General features: G+C 46.1%; 1 protein-coding gene across 1 annotated transcript in view; it reads left to right on the forward strand.

Moving 5' to 3' along the window:
• The window catches only part of HADH (hydroxyacyl-CoA dehydrogenase), a 43900-nt gene extending 33289 nt beyond the window's left edge, over positions 1–10611 (forward strand). The window contains exons 6-8 of the mRNA XM_086407008.1: positions 3264–3336; positions 8715–8831; positions 9767–10611. Coding sequence (XP_086263134.1) covers positions 3264–3336; positions 8715–8831; positions 9767–9885 — 309 coding nt within the window. The 3' untranslated portion in view covers positions 9886–10611. The remainder of the gene's footprint in view (positions 1–3263; positions 3337–8714; positions 8832–9766) is intronic.
• Positions 10612–14511: the final 3900 nt, after the last annotated feature.

Here is a 14511-nt window from a genome sequence, read left to right on the forward strand (position 1 = left end):
CTTTTGTTCTGTTCATTAGTTTGTTGTATTGTTTAGATTCCACGTGTAAGCGATGTACAGTATTTGTCTTTCTCTGTCTGACTTATCTCACTTAGCATAATGCTCTCCAAGTCCATCCATGTTGCTGCAAATGGCAGGGTCTCATTCTTTTTTATATGGCTGAGTAGTATTCCATTGTATACATGCCATGTCTCCTTAAGCCAGGTGTCTGTTGATGGGCACTTGGGTTGTTTCCATGTCTTGGCTATGAACACTGGGGCGCACATATCTTTTTGAATTAGTGTTTTTGTTTTTTTTCAGATATATACCCAGGTGTGGAATAGCTAGTTGACTGTAATCTTTTAAATATCATGGTGGTTCTTCTCATAGCATACTTTTACTTTCCAAAATAGTCTCAAGTTTGAACTTACAATATTGAATTAATCCATGAAAACTCCCGTGGTTTATGAATCATCTGAATAAGTCATCTGTCAACGTGGACCCCAACAGCCAAAGAGAGCAGACTTAAACATGCCAGTCCCCTGCATTCCAGGACTGGAGTGTTATATTAGGGAATCTCATTTTTTAACACTCATTTTTTGTTGGTTTAGTTTTATGGTTTTAAATCTTATGTATTAAAAAAATATATATCACATTAATAACCAGAGGGTATGGTTGTATTTTGTTACCAGTTTTTGCTTTGTTCATGGCAAAAAGTAGCCATTGTGTGAGAAAAAGCTAGGTGTAAAATAAGAGTGCAGGAACAAGCCAGGGGTGGTCTTTAGCAGCAAAGTCATTAATTCACGGAGAGTGATGATCCATTTTTCCATCGGGATGGCCATGGTGGGTGCAGGCCTGGGAACTGTGGTCTCATGAAATTGCTCTTGTTACGCTGTCGCAGAACTCTCTTTTTAGGTGCTACCTTAGGCATTCAGGGAGTCTTTTAGACCCTGACTAACTCTCAGGGTCAGTTATTCAGGCCCTTGGTGTGGCATCCAGATAGTAGAGGAAATCACATAGAACAAACGTCAGCAGGCTTCTCTTTCAAGAGCCAGATAGAAGTATTCTAGGATGTACAGTCTCTGCTGCAACTGCTGGATTCTGCTGCTGTCACAGGAAAGCAGCATGGACCATACCTGCAAGGAGTACTGTGCGTCTGCCCCACTGAAACTTGATTTACACAAATAGATGTGGATCTGACCTCCAGGATTATAGCGTAGTAACACCCAACATAGAAGAATGACATCAGTGTGCCTAAAACGTGTCTTTCTTCATAGGAACACTTCACAGGCAAAGCGTGGTGTGAAAAGGTGAAGGCCGTGGACTTGAGCCAGCCTGCCTGGGCTCACATCCTGGCTTCGGCACTTACTGGATGTGTAACCTTGGGCGGGTCTCGTAACCTCCCTGCCTCGGCATCCTCTCCCTCACACAGAGGCAGCAACAGAACTTACCTTACAGGGTTACTGTGAGGAATAAGTGAATGACTGTAAAGTACTTAGGACAAACAATTCCTGCTATATAATAAGTACAGTAAATAAAGTGTATTTAATGAATAAGTAAATGTGTACGAAAAATGTAAGGTGTATGAGTACATAAAGTTAAATTGCTTTATCAAAGGGCCGCGTCTCTTTACATTCCAGTGTTATGAGAGTATCTCTGTATCTTCAACAGCATTGAATATCATAATGGGGACAAAGCCCCTTGCCAGTAACCTTACTGGTAACGTGCTCTTTTGTTTTACTGAATATTTCTTCGATTTTTTGTTGTTTAGTCGCTAAGCTGTGTCCGACTCTTTTGCAACCCCATGGACTGTAGCCTACAAGATTTCTCTGTCCGTGGGATTTCCTAGGCAGGAATCCTGGAGTGGGCTGCTGTTTCCTTCTCCAGGGGATCTTCCCAACCTAGGGACTGAACCCATGTCTCCTGCATTGGCAGGCAGATTCTTTACCACTGAGCCACCAGAGCAGCCTTGTAACGATATATGAACACTCCGTATATTGGAGAAAATACTTTTCCCAGGCTACTTTCTGATTTCTAACCTTGTGTATGGCGTGGCCTCCTGCAGTCAGGTACCCTACCCTGTCCTGAATTTCTGCAGTTAATTTTTGAAGTTAAAAAACAGGTTTGCCCTGGTTATTATTAATAAATCAACATAATTATATGAATGGTCTTGGTTAGACAGATAAAGCTCTTCTGTGCATCTCTGTATTCCTGAGAGGTAGCGTAGGGGTGGTTTCAGTTGGTCCAGAGTGAAAGGAGGAACGGCCCTGTGCTACATTATGCAGGCAGGTGAGTAGAGTAACACAGGAGCTGGGCATCTCTGTTCAGATGTGTATGGAGTGCCCAGTGTGTGCTTGAAACGGGACTCACAGCCTGGGCCACGGTGAGGGTTTTTTCCTGAGGGAGGGTCATCAGCCTTTTGTTAAGAGGGAACTCTGTTTACTTAGTGGAAATCAACTTTCCATAAAAACCACTGAAAAGGTACCAAGCGAGCCTGCCTCACAAGCTCCCAGGAGAGGTCAGTAGACAGAATCTGCATTCCCACCATCCCTCCAGGAGAGATGGTTAAGTGTTTGAGTGAGGAGGGAAACGAAGAAAGGCGTCTTCCTGGGAGGAGTCTTGATCGGTGAGCTGGGAGAGGCCCTCGGTCTGTTGGGACCTGCTAGTTTGTCCCGGGCCCTGTCCCCAGCTCCAGAGTCCTGTGCCCAGCGCCAGAGTGCACATAGAAAGAGCCTGAGGAAATCCTCAACAGCTGGGAAGTTGTGCTCCCGAGGCGCGTTCAGGGTGGAGTATGACTTTTTCTAGACTCGTTAAGAAATGCAGGAGAGGAGTAAAGGGTCTACTGTTTGAGGGGAGCATAATAATGCTATATGTGCAGCATTTTACGTGCTTTCATTTATCTTCACAACTAGTGAGGTAGAAATTACTGCTCCCATTTCACAGATGATGAAACTGAGTTTTAGAATGATGCAAGGTCAAAGAGTGTTCGAACCTGAGCCCAGACCCACCCGCTCCCAAAGCTGTGCTCTTTCTAGTGGCCCCCTGGCTCCGCCTTTACTCCTTTCAGGACCCGTGCAGTAGGGGCTTCTGGTTACTGTAATAGTTGGTTAAACTGTCATGTGGCATAGAAACGAGGCTGTCTTGGCGCTTTGAAACATTGAAAATGTACAGCTTGATAAATGTGTGTGATAATCCAGGGTGAGAAGGAGCGAGCTGGTGACTTTACGTAAAGATAAAGTTCACAGAAATTCACTTGTTGTCCGTTTTTCTCTCTCCTCTGACAGGACACGCCTGGGTTTATCGTGAACCGTCTTCTGGTGCCGTACCTCATGGAAGCAGTCAGGCTGTCTGAGCGAGGTAGCTGTCCCCGCCCGGGCCGCGGGCAGCAGGCATGGAGGCCTTCTGTGCGAGGGCTGGGCCCTGTGGAGCAGGGGAGGAGCTTCTGTTCTCCCACTCCCGTGAATCAGCCTCACCCTGAGCCTGGCGCCTTTGTCACTGTGTTCCCAGGACCCCCTCGATTCCCTTGGAGGCTTCGGGGGTGACTCTGGGGACTTCCCCCTCAGCCACCTCCAACTACAGTCTCAGCCAGAGCAGTCATAGGCCAACGTGGGTTTCTATCCTGGATCTCTGGCTAAGAGGTTTATTGCTTAAAACGATGACAGTGATATAAAAATCACTGGGCTAGGGAACCTTTGAAATTCCCTAAGGTTGTAAAATTGTGACAGGAGATGGGAAATTTTAACAAGATTGTAACATGACAAGGAATGTTTCTGACAGTGGTGTCGGTCCTTCCTGAATGATGTTATGATGCATTTTTTTTTTTAACCTTAAGAATGGTCTAAAATGGTTTTTCGTCAGTACTGGTAGATTGACAAAGAATGATTTTCCCTGTTGTAGAAATAGACTTGGGACATGATCCAAGGTTAGAAAATGTCATGTATCTTCCTGCCTACCTTCCCTATGGCATTTGTGGAAGGTAATTGTTTCATCTCTGCTTCAAAGGCAAACAGGCCTTAATAGGACTGAATGAAAAGCAACTGTAATTGTTTTCAGTTACTTCATTCACAAATGCTTGCTCCTGAGAATGTCATTTTTGAAACAAAGCATTTATACCAGCTCTTCTAGAGAGATGAAAGCATATTTGCTTCCTCAAAATCTGCTTTAAATATTAAAACTTTTCTCTGTGTTTTATGGAGGCATTTGCCTCACTTTTGCTTCAAGATCAAACCAACACTTCTGTGTTTTTCTATCAACAAATACAACTAATTGCACCTCAAAGACAGCATGAAGCGTTTTGCCCTCCTTTGAAAGACGGGTTTTCTTGGTAATGTAATGTTTTAGAATATAGCATATGGGTGATCCACCTCTGAACGGTGTTCTTCTCACTGACACATACTGTCACTTTTGATACATTTTCACCTGAACCGCGTGTCTGGCTGTAAGTTGAAAGTCACTTTCTTGTCCTCCGCTTTCCTCCCATCAGCAGTGGTCCTTTTCTGTACAGATGGATCCCTCTGACCTTCACCATCATAGCCACCGGGGAGATGAAACTGGGCGGGGGATCTGACCCCAGGGGGAAGTGCTTGTATTTGCCCTTGGTGCTGCTTCAGTGTGCTGGAGGGACTGAGTATTGGAGTGGGTGGGCGCTGTTTCCTGGAAAGCCGCTCTGTGGTCTGGACTCCTCAGCCTCAGGCTTCTTACTGTGTCCCTTCTGCCACCTCACGGTTCTGCCAGCGGCAAGCGTGCTCACATGCCCGCCTGCCATCCCGTTTGCGTTCACCTGCTGGAGTGACTGACTGAGCTGCCTCCGTTCTCCTTTGAAATCTGAGAGTGTTGTGGATTGCCCTCCTTCACCTGCCGTGTCTGTTCATTTGTCACTTGACCCCCACCCGTCATCGAGTCTCCCCGTGCCAGCCTGCCTGTAGTGCGGCTCCTCAGGCAACAAGGGATCCACACTTAGCTTCTGCCTTTTCCAAACTGCTCTCCTCAATATCGTGTTGTCCAGGAGGGTGAGGGGACAGTGCATTCCATTTCTGCATGGCAGCAGAGTTGGACCGTGAGGGCAGCTTAGCCCACCCCTTTCCGAACGCATGGTGGAGAACTTCTCTGTATGACATTATCTTGGTCAGCTTATGTGCTTTTAAAAAAAAACAGCGATATAGACTGGGTGGTATATAAATGACCACAATTTATTTCTCACATTTCTGGAGACAATAGTCCAAGACTAGGGTGCCAGCACGATCGAGTGTCTGGTGAGAGCCCTCCTCTGGCTGCAGACCGCTGACTTCTCGTGTCCTCACATGGTAGAGAGCGGAGCGAGGAAACCAGCTCTCCTGTGACTCTGGGAAGAGCTCTGCGAGCTCCACCCCCGTGACTCTTCCAATTCCTACAAGGTCCTACCTCCTTATACCACTGTATTTAGGGAGTAGGGTTTCATTGTGAATTTTGGGCACATAACAAATACTTGATATACCTGAGGTGAGCATGCCTCTAAGACAGGTGGGCGGAGCGCTGCTTTGAGTGGTAGGGGGTCGTCGGAAGGATGTGTGGGGTGTTAGAACAGAGAATCCGCTCCATCACTGTCCACTCGGACCTCCTGGACAGCTGAACAGCTTTCAGAGTTCACAGGCCCTTAGCAGTGCATCTGCCAACTGTCCTTGGGGTCTCGGGCACACCGCTGCCACTCACCACGCTCCCTGGCTGTGGGCGTCCTTGCTCCTGGGTCAGGCCTTCCTCCGCAGTGCCTCGCAGCCTCTGTCCTCAGTCCTGGTGCTGCCGGTGTTCCCACTGTAATCTCATCCCTGGGGTCAGGGCTCTCTCTGCAGACCTCTGAGCAGGCTGGTGGCCGCAGCAGATAGCACCTGCTGTCGGACGCCACTGACGGGTCAGAGGCAGCTCTGGCAGGGTGGTGGGGCTGCGTGGTTAGCTTTTCTTGGGTGACACCTGGGAGTGTCACGAGCCTGTGCCCCAGTCACCGTGTGACATCCTGCTCACAGTGTCCCTGCCGTGCTCGGGACACGTTCAGTGGTTCCGTCGGAGCCTACCGGATAAGTGCCCTTGCCAGGGAGCCTTCTTTCTCCTCACCCTCTGCCTTCTTGTCTTGCCTCACGCCTTACTCCCACCTTCTCTCAAGGCCCCACTGGACTGTCCCCAGTGCTCCAAGCTGGATATAATCTTTGTTGTTGTCATAACTCTCTATGCTTTGCTTCTGCTTCAGGGCACATGCCTGCCGCATGGCGCACATCTTTCTTCTCCTACTGTACTCCGTTTTCAGTGTTTGGGTCCTCATCTTCATACTTCCAAGGTGCTTGTATAAGCCAGGCTTTAGGTAGCTGCTGTTGGATAAAGGAATGGTGGCTGCGCTGAAGTTCTGATCCTGTTGCCTGTGACCCTGGTTTGTTGTTTTGCCAAGAATGGTCGGTAGGTGGTGCTGATGATCCAGCAGAAGAAGCCTATTCGGGCAGGTCCCCAGTTCCCAGGTCTGTAGAAGAGCTGGGAGTTCACTGAGGATGCTTTTCTTTGTCCAGAGTTAGGGGATAGGGAGTAGGGGTAGGGGGCCCTATCAACCTTCTAAGGTTGATGCAGAATTTCGTGTGTATGCACATTTATTTTGGAGAAGGTATCAGATTTGAAGTGCTTGACTCTAAAAATTAGGAATTAATGACCTAAAGCATGATACCATGTTTAACTCCCACTTGGCATTCCAGTCTCTTTTATATATTTCTCTCTCTCCCCCACCCCTTTTACTCTTACTCAGAACAGAATTTTTAGAATTGTGCTGACTTTGTAAAACTGTTCAGATTTTTTTCCCCATAATGTGCTATGTCTTCATATTATTTTTTAGAAATAAAATAGTCAAGTGAGTTTCTGAATCTAGGATAACACTCTTGACTCTAGGGTTTATTGTCTTTCCTGAATATTGATTTGATTAAATGGCTTTAAGGTAAGTTGGAACCATTATGCTATGAGATTTCTATCCGCAGGAAGCTGATATTCTAATAAGGGGAGACAGCCTATAGCGAGTGAACCAATAGATAACATGTTAGGTTGTGACCAGTAATCCTTGAGAAAGGTAAATATAGGGGGTCTAGGAGGTGGCAGGAGTCCTAGCCTGGAGTCTTGATAGCTCTTAGGTTATGTGCAGAGAGGAGGGGAGTCTCTGATGCTCTGGCACCTGAGCAGAGGTCTGCAGATGTTGAGGACAGGATCCCAGTGCAAGGAGCAGCAGGAGCGAGCCCCAGGAGCATGCTAGGCTTGCTTCAGTGTTCGGCCTCTGCACCACAGAAGCCTGGGAGCCTAATGAAATCCTCTCAGCAGACTCTTTTATCAGCTGCCATGTGCTTTCTCATTCCTGCTTTGCACATGCTGTTCTTGCTGCCTGGAATGCCCTTCCCTGCCCGCTCTTCCCTGGGGATTCTCTTCAGGACCATCAGGACCCGTTCCTGGGTGGTGGTTTTGGTGAAGTCATAGCATTGTGAGTAAACCTCTCTATCTTTGCCCACATAGCCGTGTGAATCTTCCTGAATCTTCAGCACTTGTTAGATGAAAGTTTTGGTTTGCCCATCTGAATCCTCACATTAGATCATGAACATTGCAGTACTTGTCTTTCTTGGTTTCATTCCAAGTCTCTGGTGCCTGATACATAACAGATATTAAACAGAAGTTGAATGAATGAGTGAGGCTGCCTGATAAGGCTAATGTCTGTGTGATCATTTTTGCTCTCTTCTGACCTGAAACTCAAATCATTCTAAGGAACTTCTGGTTGACTAATCAGAGGAGTACCGATAAAGTCACCCAGGAGAAATAATTGGTTGGTATTTTAATCATCCTGAACCACCTTGAAATCCTTTGGCATTATCTTAGTACTTCATATGCTTTTAAAAATAGAACGTTTATGCCTGTTTAAGTAGTTCTTGTTCCTCATGCCTAAAATATCTGAAATATTTAGGTTGTGACGTCCTCTCAAGTTTTTTAATCACTTTTTTTATTTAGCTTTGTTTTAACTGACCATTTCTTTATGCTTTGGAACAAAATTCTAGACACTCGTTACAGGCTAGTTGTGCTCCTGATGTTGGAGAAAGGGGACAGGTTGCTCTCTCTAAAGACCTCTGGTCCACAGACATTATGTGAAGGATAATATTCCACGGAAAAAGCACTTTGGTTCTTGTCTTAGTTTCCTCAACACACTTTCAAACTTGAGTGGCAGTTCTAAGTCAGGTTTCGGCTTTTCTTTAAACATTATCTTGACTAAAGAGTTTATTTGCGTGGGATTTCAAAGGAATGACTCATTACTTACAAAACCAAGAAAGGTAAAAAAGAAAAGTATACATACAATACATAGAAAAACATATAGCTTCATTGTTTCCTTTTTTAAAAAACAGTCCCTTTATCAGTCACAAACATGCTGTAGCTTTAAAGGATTTTTTAGTAAGTTATTCCAGAGAAGGAGAATCCCAATGCATTAGAAAGTAACTAATGTTTCCCGGCCTCTGGGGCCTTCTCTCTCCACGAACAGAATGGTAATGCTTGAGAATTTACCTCACAGAGTAACTTCATGTAGTAGCTTTGAAAATCTTGTTACCTCTTAGAAAAATCTTACCCAAGCCGGAAATCCTGACTCCAGAACTTTCTTGAATGTGCATGACATGTAGAACACTGGTAATTCAGGGACTAAGCGCGGACAGGGTGACCATGGGACGGGTGGTGGTGGCTCAGTGCTGCCCTCTGCTGCTTAGGTGAAGCATCCAAGGAGGACATCGACATGGCGATGAAGCTGGGCGCCGGCTACCCCATGGGTCCATTTGAGCTTCTCGATTATGTTGGGCTGGATACTACGAAGTTCATCCTAGATGGTAAGAATTGGAATTCCCTGTTGTCTGTCTAGAGTTGAGTTGAGGTAGTCTCTTTCAACTGTGAATTAAATTAAATGCCTATTTAAATAGATAAGGAGCCTTAGTAGACCTTCCAAAGTCCTGTCCCACCAGCTGAAAGATTCAAGTAACATGACTGAAGGAAAAATATGACTGCCTAGTCTCATAAGGTAACTTTTAAAAAATCTTTCTGTTTTGAAAGAATTGTGAATTCATAGGAAGTCCCACATTCAGTGAAATACAGCACAGACAGGGCCTGTGTACTAGTTTCCCCTTAGGGTTGTATCTCATAGCAGCCACAGTGATAGCAGAGCCAGGAAACTGGCATTGGTACACAGTCATTCTGTCAGGCATGCTGATCTGTGTAGCCACTGCATTCAAGATGTGGAACCATTTAAAACTGTGTATTCATTTTACTGTAGTGGCAACTGAAGTTGAATGTAGCTCATAGTACCAAGTTGTACGAAGAATACCTATGGGAAGGAGCAAGGGGAGGTTCTAGTGGAAGCAAGAACTTTATGAGGATATAAAATACCAGTAGCAGCAAATTCAGATTTTTAACATGCCTGAAAGTCATTTCACTGTGTCACTGAGGGGTCTAGCCACCAAATTAATGGACACCTTTGGCATCAGCTATTTCCAGGAAGGAGTTGGATGAACAGAAGGGCCATGGGAGAGCTGGGCCTCAAGCGAGACACGGCTCAGTGGTGCAACCCTGCTTTGAGGCTCATGTTCAGCCTTCCCTCTGCCTCTGCGAGTCTGGAGGCAGAGCGTGGGGAGAAGGGTTCCTACTCTGACGTGGGAGAGGCCCACGGGCCTCACTCATGCGATTCAGGCCAACAGACTCACCCTGGGAATGCTGAGATGTAAAATAAACCCAGCACTTCATCCTAAGCTCTTTTTCCCTCTCTCAATAGGTTGGCATGAAATGGACTCAAAGAACCCCCTGTTTCAGCCCTGCCCATCCCTGAATAAGCTGGTAGCAGAGAAAAAGTTTGGCAAGAAATCTGGAGAAGGATTTTACAAATACAAGTGAGCAGCTTCCCTGGCTCGAGGACAAAGCCCTGTAAGCACATACCAGCAGCTCCCCAAGTGCCCGCGGGAATGGTCTTTGGTCAGATGTTCCCTCCCACAGCATGATCTGTTCGATGTACGTTTTGATTGTAATCTATCTGAATTAATCATTTACAAGAGTTAGAGTAATGGCAGATTCCTCCACTGAGAAGCTAATTCCCTTTCCCTTTTTCAGTCTGTTCATTTCTGTGTATCTTCTAAAAAGCTTTACACCCTTGGTGCCTTGGAGCAGACATTTCTTTTGAACCTGTTGTTTTCATGAAGAGTTGCCAGAACCTGAATTCGTTTACTTATAGCGAGAGCATCCTGTGTCCATTGTTAGCGCACGGGAAAGTCTCCAGCCACTGACACTGTGTTGTGTCTGTGGAGGCTGCGAGGCAGCACCTGCCTCTTGCCTTTACCGGGTTATCTCCTGCCTGCAGCCTCAAGCCTTACCCTCCTTTGGGCATGATGTCAGGTATCATGTCTTGATTCAACTCATCATTGAGATGTTGCTGCTGGATTAGTGGGAAGATCTCCAAGTGCAGGAAGATGTTTTGTTCAAATCCGAAATCTGAATGATTATTGTCTGTCTCTCTCTTTTTTTTTTTCCCATGAGAAATCATTGCTGCAAATTGACTCTAATAAAATGCAGTTTTTTTAATCTGTGAAAATTTGAATTGAAATAAACATGTATAATTTAAAATCATAATATGTTTAAATGGTTATAAAAGTAAAGGCTGGTAATTTAGGCGGAAGCTGTGCCGTCTTCGGCCTGTGGTCGCTTTTATGAGTGGCAATGGTGAGGAAGGAGTGGCCGGAGAAGGTGTTTATGTACAGCCTGCCTGTAGCTGTCACTCCAGATTTCTTACCAGGAAAGCAGTAATAAAGGCACAAAAACCAGTTTTTAAGGAACATCTGTTTCTTCTTTGCCAGCAGAAAGAAATAGTGTAACATAAGCTTCTTTTAATCATTGGCTTGAGAAAGTGTCTTCCAAGGTAGAATTTTGAGGCTGCAAAGACATCAGAAACCCTGAGGTCCAGTGGCCTCATTAACAGAGAGCTGATGTGATGTGCTCAAGGTGACCAGAAGTTTTGTGACAGAGCCAGGATTAGAACTAGGTTTTGATAAAATACAGCAAATTTGAAAATTTCAAATCCAGACTTCCTTACAGTACTGTCCCTAAAATGGGCATCCTTGTTTGGAATTCTTGGTCACGGTGCTCATGGTTAAGAGACTGTCCTCCACCCATTTCATGATGGATAAAGGGGAGCTTATTAAATTTTTTTACTTGAATCTAACTACAGCATAATGGAAAAATAACCATGTGCATACATTTCTACCACACATAGAACCTGGTTTAGGAAACTTGTAGGTTATTCTTATATTTCCTAACGAAAAAAAGGAAGCACCTGTGACACCCTCACCATTGCCATTACTTAAGGTTACCCTGTGGTCTGACAGCCCCCTGCTCACTCTCAGGCTGGCTCCTGACCTTTGACAGGAGCCCTGGGCTTAGGAGGGGCTTCCTTTCCTTCTCATTCTCTGACTGGACTGCCCACAGGATGTGGGCCCTCATCCTGGAAATGGCAGGGCTCACTCTTGACCACTGGATTCCAGGAAAGAGCAGACTCAGGGATGTGGCCATCAGCCTGCCTGGGGTGAGGGTGGGGGGTTGCAGCCGTCTCCCTGGCTGACGTTTCTCCGTGTGCCCTTAGCCTGCCAGAAAGTCAGAACACCTGGCCTCTGAATATTTTGTTATTTTCGAAAATTCTCTTGCATGTGTCATGTTTGGGTCTGGGAAGGAATTTTGAACATCTTCTTACACACAGGAGTGGAGAGTGGCTTTCTCAGCCCCGTGCTCCAGTCTCTGCTTTCTCAGGTGAGCACAGCTACTGCCTGCCAAGGGCTGCAAGGGGAGAAGGGTCTTTGTGGTCAGTCAGGTCCTCTGCTTTCAAATCAGGACCGGCTACTGTATAGTCACCACCTATACAACACACACTATACACCTATACAACATACACTAGTTTCACTTCCATAGTTTGCAAATTACACTTTTCACACTTTGAAACAAGCTTTTGTCTTGACCCACCTTGATTTTAATCCCTTTAACATTTCAATCTAAGTAACCAGTTAAGTCTTACCAAAATACAAAGTGTGGCTGTAATTTTGTGGAACCAATTCTCCTGTAAACAGGCATTGATGGTACACAAATATTAATCAAAAATGCTTTGAACAATGGAAGCATTGCTGCATTTTCAACCCATTTGGTTGTGTAAATTGTTCTTAAAATCACTCAATATTTTATAATCACATTTTTATTTCTATGGCAGAACAAATTTTAACTCCTGAAAGACAGAAAAATCTAATTCTATTTAATGTTTTATTTAAAATGACCAACTATGGCTGTTGCAGAATTAATTGGTATAAATGATGAACACAAAGGGCTTTGGAATTAAACAGACTTGGGATCTAGTGCTGAGCTCCACTCTTTTACCTATGCAGCCTAACCTTGGCAGGGTGGGAGGAGGGGGGGGGCGGTTACTTGTCTTCTGGAGAGAGCTGGCAGAATGGTGGGTCCTGTCCCACGAAGTGGCTGAGATGAAATGAGATGATGGATGTTAGGTGATGAGCTCTCTGCCAGGCTTAATAGACGGATTGCGACCACCTTCCTCCTCTGCGCCCTATTTGAAAGGAAGCCACGGTTCACCTCGTACCTACAGGCTTACAGAGAGCCTGAACTTTTACCGTTGGGGGAGTAGGCTGACGATTGGGAATAGTCCCACGGGTCTACTGAAAAGAGAGTCCTAGAACTGAAGCCGTGGGGCCACTTCCGCTGCTGCTCCGGAAGTGCTTCCCAATGCGGTGGGCGGGGTGCGGACCCTTCCCGGCTGACCCGGAAAGAGAAACTCGCAGGAAGAATCTAGCGAGCAGGCGAGGCGGCTGTCTCCTAGGTATTAGATGTTTTGTGTTTGGTAAACTGAGGATGATTTAAGACCCCGGAAAAAAGGCTCCTAACAGAGACGGAAATCAGGGCAGGGGTGGTATGCAAACAGGAGCAATGCGAAGACCACTGGTCAGCAAGGCAGAGCGAAGAGCAGGCCTTACACGGACAGGGCTGCGGTGGGGCTGGGTGTCCAGGCCTCGTGCCTGCCAGAAACACGTAGCCTGTTCTCAGGCGAGCGAGCACGTGCCGGAAGGGAAAACTTGAAAGAACTCATAATCACTTGCCTCCCTGAGGTTTAGAAGACAGGAAACAGAAGCATCCCCAACAGACCTGGGGAGTAAGGCGTGTTTGAGCCAAGCTTTCTGGTCGCGGTGTTTGAAGGGCTGAACTCTGGAGCCCCGTGGAGGTTTCACCACCTGCTCTTGGGAGGTGGATTTCCAGCGCTTTTCCGCTCGTGTTGAAGTTGCAGGGAAGTGTGCAGGTACAGCGGCAGCCTGCCTGGCATGGATTCGGGCAGGCCAGGCAGCCAGAGCGGGTGCGCCCCGTTTGGTCCTGTGGCCTTCCATCCTCCCGCCGCGTCCAGGGGAGAGGCTGTCTGCCCTGAGTGCCCCCAGGTGACGCTCCTGCTTAACTGGCGTCAGGGAAAAGGTGATGGGTGAGGGAGGGAAGCCGTCATCCTGAGAGGGGGCCTGCACACCTGGCAGAGCTTCAGCAGATGCCCCACATCCTAGGCTGAGAACCAACGCGTGTGGGGATGTTTAGAGAGAATCTGCTGCCCTTTGGGTGGGTGGGGGTCGGCTTGCAGGTGGCCCAGTGATGAAGAACCTCCCTGCCAATGCAAGAGACATAGGAAGACTCAGATTGGATCCCTGTGTCAGGAAGATCCCCTGGAGCAGGGCATGGCAAACCACTCCAGTATTCTTGCCTAGAGAATCCCATGGACAAAGGAGCCTGGCAGGCCAGGGTCTATGGGGTTGCAAGGAGTTGAACATGACTTTGCGACTGAACAATTCTGTACAGCAAAGTGATTCAGTTACATTTTTTATATTCTTTTTCATTATGGTTTATTATAGAATATTGAATATAGTTCTCTGTGCTATACAGTGGGACCTTGTTGTTTATCTGTCCTCTGTATAAAATCTTACATCCCCTAACCTTCCACTCCATCCCTCTCCCACATCCCTCTCCCACTAGTCTATTCTGCTTGTCCCTGAGCGTGTTTGTTTCTTAGGTTCCTTTGTGTTATATTTTAGATTCTACACATAAGTGATACCATATGGTATTTTTATTTCTCTTTCTGAATTCCATTATTATGAATAACCTGTAAGTCCATCCGTGTGTTGCAAATGGCATTTTGCTCTGTTCCTGGCTGAGTAGTATTCCATTGTACATATATATCGCATCTTCTTTCTCCATTCATCTGCCATTGGACATTTGTTTCCATGGCTTGGCTATTGTGAATAATGTTCCTGTGAACATAGGCGTGCATGTATATTTTTTAATTATCCAGTTTTTTTCTGGATATATGCCCAGGAGTGGGATTGCTGGATCATATGGTAATTCTGTTTTTAATTTTCTAAGGAACCTCCATACGATCTTCCACAGTGACTGCACCAACTTGCATTCCCATCAGCTGTGTAGGTGGGTTTCCTTTTCTCCACA

The sequence above is a fragment of the Bos grunniens genome, chromosome 6, assembly GCF_055505025.1.
Source record: "Bos grunniens cultivar Pamir isolate PY7600 chromosome 6, Bosgru_T2T1.0, whole genome shotgun sequence".
NCBI classification, from domain to species: Eukaryota; Metazoa; Chordata; class Mammalia; order Artiodactyla; family Bovidae; genus Bos; species Bos grunniens.